Raw genomic sequence first — 10,027 nt, 5'->3', positions numbered from 1 at the left:
CTGGGACTGGAGGCAGGACCCCAGGAGACCCCAGCTCAGGACCCAACAGGGGCGGCTGCGGTCCTAGGCAAGGCCCCACACAAGCTGACAGTGGGTGTCTCGTCTCTCAGCCTGAGTTTCCCTCTGCCCCTCCCTTAACTTTGGCCAGCTTCCCTTCCCACCTTCCAAGTCAAGAGGATCACAACCCATTTTGCTGGACCTGATGCTGACAGTCTGCACCTTGGAACAGGGCTGCCTGGCTGCCACAGTCAAACCCTGTAATTCCCGAGGGAGCCCCTGCCCATCACTGCAATAATCTCTCCCGTTAACAACACGCATCCCACAAAGAACAGCTGGAAGCAGGAAGGGAGGCATGCCAAGTTGGCCTGGGACACAGGGCTCTCGGAGCCCAGTTTGAACACCAGGCCCCCATAGGTCTTCTCAGCCCAACTCCAGTCACATGATGGGACAGTTCCTCCCAGGAAGCTGGGCTCCCACACCTGGACAAACCTGAGGGAGACCCAGGCTACAAGCCTGGGGTGGGGTGGGGGGAGGGATGGGGGGGCAGGACTAGGAAACAGAGAAGGGTGCGGGCCAGCCAGCCTTGGTTAAAAGAATTCCTTAATAAGGGGCCTTGGCTTGGGCCTCCTGAATGAGAGCTGTGGCTGCTTTGCCTATCACCTGCAGCGCCTCAGCCCCTTGGCAAGTTCTGGTGACAGAAAATCCCTCTTTGGAGATGGTATTTCTTGAGGGTGGTGAGAGGAGACACAGAAAGCCATGATCCCACGAGCAGACTGTCCAGGCCTGGTGCGGGGAGCGGCTTGAAAAAGCTGACTCTGGGAGCTGCCTTGATTGATCATCAAGGGTCTGTTCGCAGACATAGCTCTCTGTCCCGCCACCCTGCGGGGAGCGGCTTGAAAAAGCTGACTCTGGGAGCTGCCTTGATTGATTATCAAGGGTCTGTTCGCAGACATAGCTCTCTGTCCCGCCACCCCTCTGAAATTTACTATCCAAGTTAACTCCTAACAGACCATTAGTGAGCCTTGAATGTACACAAGGTGCAGATAGATGGCTTTACACGACTGCCCTTAAGATAAGTAGGATGCCTTTGGCGCCATGAGAGAGCTCTGGTTATTGTTATCTTAAAGATGATGTACATGGGGAAGAATTTTCTTTGTGATGCCTCTCTTCTTGGTTTAGTATATATGTAACCCTGAGAAATAAAGAATCATCGTTGACTGCAGCGATCCTCTCGACCCCATCTGTTCTGTCTCCTTTTTTCTTAGCCTAAAGGAACGCATAGTGTTGCTCGCTGAAATCTTCCGGCTGGCCCGGCAAGTGGCGCCCAACAGCGTGGAGCTCGACGAAAGTTCCTTGCGGCCGCTGCCCGTTGAAACTATTAAGGTAAGTAAGAGTGTGTGTACTTGTATATTGAGGGGCAGGAAGGAATATTGTCGAGAGTATAAACCATGGGACAAGATAATAGTCGTCAGTTGTTTGTGCATATGTTACAGATAATGTTAAAGGATCGGGGAATGCAGGTTACTAAAACAAAATTGCAGACTTTTCTTAGTTTTGTTGAGGAAGTATGTCCCTGGTTTCCGCAGGAAGGAACTATGAGTTTAGAGATATGGAAAAAGATAGGGAAACAGATTCAAACATATTATACTCTCCACGGACCTAATAAGGTTCCTGTGGAAACATTTTCATTATGGTCTTTAATAAGAGACTGCCTTGATTTTGAACATGAGGAAGGGAGTAAATTAAAACACATGCTCCCACCCAAAGAACCAATTTATGCTACTCCTAAAGTTTATGCTACTCCTGAAGGGAAAGGACCCACAACCTTTGAATTAGAATCTGCAAAACCTTTGAAGGAAAATGAGGGAACGCTGACTTCAGAGGATGAGGAAAGTTTAGAGGAACAGGCAGCTGCTTACCATAAGGATGATCATTGGGAATTACTTGTAACTGACAATTCGAATGTGCAGGCAGCAGCTGCCCCTCTGACAAAGGGTCTGGAGGCACTCATGCAGAAATTATTAATAACAATAAAGGAAGAAATAAAAAGGGAAGGTAGGGATGAAGGCGCTGGTGCAATCTCTACTGCGCCTCCTGCTTATGCACCCTCAACTATTGCTGGATTAGATCCTCCACCTATTTCCAAACCTGAAAATTTGTTGAATATAACTCGTGAATCACACAGTTTGTCCCCCTTGCAAAAGGCTATGCAACAGGCCCAAAGAGCTGGAGAAACTGTTCAGGGATTCTCCGCTGCTTTCCCGGTATTCGAACATGAAAACCAAAGGTATTATGAAGCTTTACCTTTCAAAAAACTAAAGGAATTAAAAATTGCCTGTGCTCAATATGGACCTACGGCTCCTTTTACCCAGACCATGATAGAGAGTCTAGGAGGTCAAAATTTGCCACCTAGTGATTGGAAACAAATTGCAAGAGCTTGCTTATCAGGAGGGGACTATTTATTATGGAAATCAGAATTTACAGAACAATGTGGCCATATAGCTGAACTAAACCAGCGACAAGGGATCAATACTACATATGAAATGTTGGTAGGGGAAGGGGCCTACCAAAATACCAATGCTCAATTGAACTATTTGCCTGGAGCATATGCTCAAATTTCTAATGCTGCCCGGCAGGCTTGGAAAAAGCTCCCTTGCTCTAGTAATAAGACTGAGGATCTTTCAAAAATTCGTCAGGGGCCTGATGAACCATATCAAGATTTTGTGGCTCGTCTTCTTGAAGCAGTAGGTAAGATTATGGCTGATGAGCAGGCTGGAATGGTGCTTACTAAACAATTAGCCTATGAAAATGCAAATTCTGCCTGTCAGGCTGCGCTTAGACCGTACAGAAAAAAGGGAGGTCTATCAGATTACATTCGTATATGTGCTGATATCGGAACTTCCTATATGCAGGGTATTACCCTGGCTGCAGCTTTACAAGGGAAAAGCATAAAAGAAGTATTATATCAACAGCAAATGAAAAATAAACGAGGATTACCTAGTAGAGGAAATGCTGGCTGTTTTGTTTGTGGCCAGCCTGGACATCGTGCTGCCTTTTGCCCCCAACGAGCCAATTCAGGGAATATTAAAACTCCTAATTTATGCCCTAGGTATAAAAAAGGAAGACAGGAATCTGTGACCTATTTGGGAAGAGATCCCCACTTTATTTGTATTCCTTTTTCAACTGAACAGCAACAATGGCTCTCTCAATTTTCTGATGATTGGGCAATTGCGCTTGCACAGTATGCAGGGGAGATTAAACAACATTACCCTGCTAATAAATTGTTACAATTTGCACAGCTGCATCAGTTTATTTTTCCAAAAGTCGTACAGCAATGCCCTTTGAGAAAGGGGACAACTGTCTTTACTGATGGATCTTCCAATGGCATAGCCAGTTTGATAATCGAAAATGAATCTTATTATTGTCAAACCTCATATTCATCAGCTCAGGAAGTAGAGCTTTTTGCAGTACTCCAGGCTCTGCAACGTGTTCCTCAAAGTTTTAATTTATACTCTGACAGTCATTATGTTGTCAGAGCTCTCTCAGTCATTGAAACAGTACCCCTCATTGGAGCTGCTAAGGCCTCTATTCAAACCTTGTTTTTGAAAATTCAGAATCTCATTCGAGCCCGAACTCATCCTTGCTTTTTTGGGCACATACGTGCTCACACTGCCCTTCCTGGGCCTTTAGCGGCTGGGAATGCTCTGGCTGATGAAGTCACCCATACGGTATGTTATTCTTCCTTAACCCTTACCTCTGCAGCACAGGCCTCTCATGCAATACACCATCAGAATAGCAATTCATTACGGCTGCAATTTGGAATTTCTCGGGAAGCCGCTCGTCAAATTGTAAAAGCTTGTCCTACTTGTCCACAGTTTTTTGTGCTCCCAACATATGGAGTCAATCCTCGGGGTTTACTCCCCAATGATTTGTGGCAAATGGATGTTACACATATTTCTGATTTTGGAAAACTGAAATATGTGCATGTTACTATTGATACTTTCTCTGGGTTTATCATGGCCACACTTCAATCTGGAGAGGCTAGTAAACATTGTATTCAGCATTGCTTACGGAGTTTTTCTGCTATGGGCCTACCTAAATGCATTAAAACAGACAATGGCCCTGGATATGTTGGCCGCAATTTTCAAACCTTTTGTGCCCAGCTGCGCATCATACACAAGACTGGAATCCCATATAACCCACAGGGCCAAGGAATTGTTGAGCGGGCACATCAAACCCTTCAGCACCAACTGAAAAAATTAAAAAGGGGGAGTTTGTATGCTGTTACGCCTAACAATCTTCTTAGTCATGCTTTGTTTGTTTTAAATTTTCTGAGCCTCGATAAAAATGGAAAATCAGCAGCTCAACGTTTTTGGCACTATGATAATAAAAAGGCACGGCCATTAGTCAGGTGGAAAGACCCGCTGGAAGGCAGATGGCATGGGCCGGATCCAGTTCTAATATGGGGGAGAGGTCATGTTTGTGTTTTCCCGCAGAATGCTGAAGCGCCGCGCTGGCTCCCGGAAAGGTTGGTACACACGGCAGAGGAGTTCACTGGTGGAGCGAATGAGACAGCTCACAATCCAGGAGACGGTCCTGCTGCCGACAGCTCAGCAGATACAGGCACTGTTACAGATGGCATGTGAGAATGCTTCCAACCCTTCCCCTGCCTCTCCTACTAGTATATTAATTTCATTATTACTTCTTTTAAACCAGATAAGTTCCATGGAAGCCAGTATCTTCTGGGCGTATGTTCCTGATCCCCCTCTTTTACAGCCTGTTGGATGGGAAATGAGTTCTATTCCTGTGTATGTGAATGACACAATACTTTTGGGGGGGTTTTCTGATAAGCATATTTTTCCACAGAATGCCAGTATTTCTTATGCAGGATCCTCTTCACAATTACCAATGTGCTTTTTCCGAAATCATAATGTTTCAGGTTGTCTCACTGTTACAGATGTTGGATATTCTGATTACAGCACTGGCTGGAGTGTGGATATTCCTGGTGTGACCAAGCTCACAGGGCATGCACAGCGACGCAACGGAACGGGACCCCAGGATGTCCCATTCTGTGGCCTGGGGCATGAAGGGAAACATAGAGCGGGGCCACGGAAACTCTGCCGGAATGAGACTACTACGGTGTATTCTATTCCTAACAGCACACACTCACTGTGGGACTGGTCACCAGACTCAGAGAGAAACCCCGGAAAGGAAAGTAACAGACAGTTTGCAGCGAGAATTTGGAATCTTGGCGGCACCCTTGTTTATCAAACTGAGGTCTGGAAGTTGCTGGCCGCTTTTGAAACAAGCGGATCCTTCATGCAGACTGGAGAAAAGGTTAAAGGTGGATTTTTTTGGAATGCAACCTGGAGATATCCTCGGGCTTGTGTACCTTATCCATTTATGATTATTGCTGGTTCTGTAAATCTTACTAAGAATAATAGTCAATATCATGTTCATTGTTTTAATTGTACCCTGACTAATTGTATAAGAGGTATGGAAAATAATTCTGGGGCTCTGATAGTTAAACAACCACCCTTCGTCATGATGCCTGTAAATCTTACTGAGCCCTGGTATGAAGAGTCAGGGCTTGAGCTGTGGAATAAGGTGCGTACAGCCCTTGCTAGGCCACGAAGGGGGATAGGATTAATAATTCTAGGAGTAGTAACGCTTATAACTTTAATTGCTTCTGCTGTTACTGCTTCTGTATCTTTAGCTCAATCTGTGCAAACTGCTAGCATTGTAGACGATTTAGCAAAAAATACTTCCAAAGCTTTAGGGATTCAAGAAGATATAGATAGAAAATTAGAGGATAGACTAAATGCGCTTTATGATGCAGTAAGATTTTTGGGAGAAGAAGTGCAAGGGTTAAAGCTAAGAACAAAAATTAGATGTCATGCTAATTATCGTTGGATTTGTGTAACTCCAAAAATTTATAATAATACTGAGACCCCTTGGAATAAGATAAAATTACATTTAGATGGTATTTGGCATAATGAAAACATTTCCTTAGATCTATTACAACTTCATCAGGAAATTCTTGATATAGAAAATGCTCCTCGGGCTAGTATGGATTTGGCAGAAAATGCTGAAGAGTTTGTTAACAGTTTGTTTTCCAATTTTCCTCCAATAACCTCACTTTGGCATCTTTTTTCAGGGGTCGTGGCCATGCTTCTGGTATTAGCGCTTTTTGTGTGCATTACTCCTTTTATCATAAAGAAATTTGTCAAAGAGCTGTGGGACATCAAGGCTGTCCTACACAGTAATTATTTACGCCAAAAGAATCAGGCGTGCCGTTTTATTAAATAAAAGAGGGGGAGCTGCGGGGAGCGGCTTGAAAAAGCTGACTCTGGGAGCTGCCTTGATTGATCATCAAGGGTCTGTTCGCAGACATAGCTCTCTGTCCCGCCACCCTGCGGGGAGCGGCTTGAAAAAGCTGACTCTGGGAGCTGCCTTGATTGATTATCAAGGGTCTGTTCGCAGACATAGCTCTCTGTCCCGCCACCCCTCTGAAATTTACTATCCAAGTTAACTCCTAACAGACCATTAGTGAGCCTTGAATGTACACAAGGTGCAGATAGATGGCTTTACACGACTGCCCTTAAGATAAGTAGGATGCCTTTGGCGCCATGAGAGAGCTCTGGTTATTGTTATCTTAAAGATGATGTACATGGGGAAGAATTTTCTTTGTGATGCCTCTCTTCTTGGTTTAGTATATATGTAACCCTGAGAAATAAAGAATCATCGTTGACTGCAGCGATCCTCTCGACCCCATCTGTTCTGTCTCCTTTTTTCTTAGCCTAAAGGAACGCGTAGTGTTGCTCGCTGAAATCTTCCGGCTGGCCCGGCAGCCTGGGTGGTGAGGTCTCCATGTCCACCAAGGTGCCCATCTATCTGAAGCTTGGCAGCCGCAAGGACAAAAAGCAGCTGTGGGACCTGCTGCGCTTGGACAGATCAGCCTGGTGGGGGCTGACAGGCTTATGCGCATGCATGAGCAAAGGCACACAGGCACCAGAGTTAATGCCAGAGGGGAACCAACACATGGCGAAAAGAACCTAGGTCTCTGAGTCCAACCTAGCCTGTGAGAGTCAGGTTCCCCATTTCTAAAATGGAGTTAGTAATACCTGCCTTGAAGGGTTGCTGAGAAAATCAGGGCTAACATTGCTTAATTTGCATGTGTACGTGCATGGTCAATCATGTCTGACCCTCTGTGACCCTATGGACTGTACCGCCAGGCTCCTCTGTCCAGAGAATTCTCCAGGCAAGAATACTGGAGAGGGTTGCCATGCTCTTCTCCAGGGGGTCTTCCCAACCCAGGGATCGAACCCATGTCTCCAGCATCTCCTGCAATGGCACATTTACCACTGAGCCACCAGGGAAACTGTAGTGGGATTTGAACTCAGGTCTGTGAGAACCCAAAGCTGCCAGGTCTGGGTGAAGAGAGGGATCTGAAGTGGAAGAGACTGGTGGGGGCCCCACAGCTGGTCTACCACTCTAGAGCCCTACCACTCATGGGCACTGTTCTTCAGGCCCATCTCTGGGCCAGCTGTGTAGGGCCCAACGCCACCAGGCAGGGCACAGGGCAGGGGCTCCGCCATACTCACAGGAGACCGTGGGGACAGCTGGCCTAGGAGAAAAGCCCACCCCGTCTTGAGCACCACACCCACTTCCAGAGTTTAAGTTGCTGCCTGCTGGAGCTGGGTTAGGATATATGCTCCCACCAAGCAGAAGAGCCAGTGGCCCCACTAGTGAAACAGCAAAGAAGTGGACACCAGCAGCTTTCCCACACACTGCTTGGCTACTCCTGGTGGGTCTCTATAAACACCCCTCCCTGAAGGTACTCAGAGCCTGTCTTCCACTGCTGATCCCTCTGTGGGTTCCCACCCCCACCCCTTTCAGGGCAGAGCCTGGTTCCAAGGATCCAGTCACTGTGCTCCCTCAGTTAGAATTCCAGCATCTCTCCCTAGCTCAGAGGCCCCTTGAGCTTGTCTGTAATATGGGGACACGAATGCAGGCTGCTTGGCCAAACTTCAGAGGCCCTTCCCTAGGGGCCAGGAGGGAGCCGCCCTTGGCCAGCATGGTCCCCATTACCTCACTGATGTGGGTGATGGGCATCAAACCCAGCCCCGCTGAGGGGAAGCCCTCCACGTCCTGCTGTGGGCCAGAAGGTAGGTCAGGCAGGCCTCGCCAGGGGCCTCCTCCCTCCAGAGAGCAGTCTAGCCTTCTAGGTTCGTAATCCCCTATCCCTGAAAAGGCAGAGACCAAGAAGTCTGGCCCACCCACTGACTGGATGTCTCTCCCTCTCCTCATCTAGAGCTGCTGTGGGAGGCTGCTGGGGGCAGCAGGAGCTCCACAAACTAGCCCTCAACCACAGATCACACCATGATAGCATGATTAGGCAGGCCTTGGGTCTGTGTCTGAAGCAAAGAAACAACCACCTTTCTCTCAGCCACTGGCCTCCAAGAATGGGAAGAAACTCAACAGGTGAAAGGAGAGCTTTCCAAGTAGGAAGCAAGGCGGCAGGGCCCTGGAGGTAGAAAACACTGGGTTCAATTTGCCGGAGTCTGGGAGACTAGTGGGCTACAAACAAGGTTGGAAAAAGGGTTGGGCTGTGATATGTCTGCTCCTCCGACCTGTGGGACTCGAGTAAGGAGATGCATTTGAAGAATTCTGAGACAAACGTTTGAATTACACGTCTAACTCACGATGCTATTTGTTCTGTGCCAAACACTATTCTGAATATTTTATAAATATGTTAACTTGGGGACTTCCCTGGTGGTCCAGTGGGTAAGATCCCATCATCTGCGACATTCCACGGCCCGGCAGGGTGCGAATTTTCCAGCTTCTCAGGGCTGGACAGAAAACGGAGGACGCCATCTTGTGCACGCCCTCCAAAAGCCTTGGGGCGCCCAGGACGATGCCCGCGCCTGCGTGGATTGCGGAGGGCGTGGCGAAGAAGATGGGGGTGTGGCCTCAGTGGAAGGCGTGAGGCAGTGACGCAATGCGCCCCTAGTGGCGAGTGCGTCCGTTCTCTTTCTCTGCAGACGTTGGATTCCGTTTCCACGGTTACTGCAGCGTTAGGAGACAGTGTCCCAGGTAAGATCTAGGTAGAACTGAAACATGAAACCTGAGAGACTGAAGTCTTCAGGGCTCAGAGGAACGGGAAAGCAGTGCCTCACCCTGGGTCTCAGGAGGCCTGGCTTGCCCGGCACGTGCCCGTTCTATAGCTCTCTAGGATGCTGTCCGGTCCACAAACACCCTTAAGAGCCGCGAACTGTCCTGGATTCCCATACTCCTCCCCGTACCTCGCCCAGCTCCTGACCTCACTATTCTCTATCCTTTCAGTCGCCAAGATGAAGCTGTTTGTCTGTGGCCAGGAGCTGCACACTCTTGAAGTGACCGGCCTGGAGATCATTGCCCAGATCTAGGCAAAGATAACAGAGTATCCCCGAGCCATCCGCCCTTTGCCAATTCTGTGGCTTCCTAAGAGAATACTTTTGGCTCTCCCTTTCTTTCCTCGTCCCATGTAGCCTCCCTGGAGGGCCTCACTCCTGAGGCTAAGGGTGTGCTTCTGGCAGATTCCCCCTCAGGATGAAGCCGCTCTGGGCCAATGTGGGTAGACGCCCTGACTACCCTGGAAGTGGTGGGCCGCATGCTAGGAGGTGACTGGAGCTACGGAGGCCCCAGACTGGTGCCCAGAGAGTGTTTGTGACCCTTAGATTTATTTTGTTTGCCCTGCACAGCATCTAACATTTTTTGTGTTAATTTACAATATCTAAATGAGCCAGCTCCTTTTGTGATAAAATGCAGTATCTGGCCTCAAAAATTGGGAAGATCTGGTGACAATAATCTGTGTTATCAAATACCAACAGTCTGCCCTACCTAAGGGCTGCTCCCTTTGGAAGACTCTCCAGTTTACCACAGTCCCTCCTCCTCCCTGTTACTCCTCAAAACGGTGTCAGTTACCATTTATCAACAGGTTTGTGCTGCTGCTTCTCTCAGAGAAAAGAAAAATGAACTCTCTTTT

General features: G+C 47.9%; 1 protein-coding gene across 5 annotated transcripts in view; it reads left to right on the top strand.

Annotated features, from left to right (window-relative positions):
- The window catches only part of LOC133071258 (endogenous retrovirus group K member 10 Gag polyprotein-like), a 28,129-nt gene extending 21,314 nt beyond the window's left edge, over positions 1 to 6,815 (top strand). For 3 of the 5 annotated variants that reach the window (XM_061163832.1, XM_061163817.1, XM_061163825.1), the window contains 2 exons: positions 1,266 to 4,642; positions 4,980 to 6,815. In XM_061163832.1, the coding sequence (XP_061019815.1) occupies positions 1,449 to 4,642; positions 4,980 to 6,309 (4,524 nt within the window). In that variant the 5' untranslated portion in view covers positions 1,266 to 1,448 and the 3' untranslated portion in view covers positions 6,310 to 6,815. Of the gene's footprint in view, positions 1 to 577; positions 4,643 to 4,939 lie in introns of those variants that run through there. The other 2 variants (XM_061163851.1, XM_061163842.1) reach the window with 2 other exon arrangements.
- The last annotated feature ends 3,212 nt before the right edge of the window (positions 6,816 to 10,027 follow it).

Source organism: Dama dama, chromosome 2 (genome assembly GCF_033118175.1).
Source record: "Dama dama isolate Ldn47 chromosome 2, ASM3311817v1, whole genome shotgun sequence".
NCBI lineage: Eukaryota > Metazoa > Chordata > Mammalia > Artiodactyla > Cervidae > Dama > Dama dama.
This window is presented reverse-complemented; position numbering and strand designations above follow the sequence as displayed.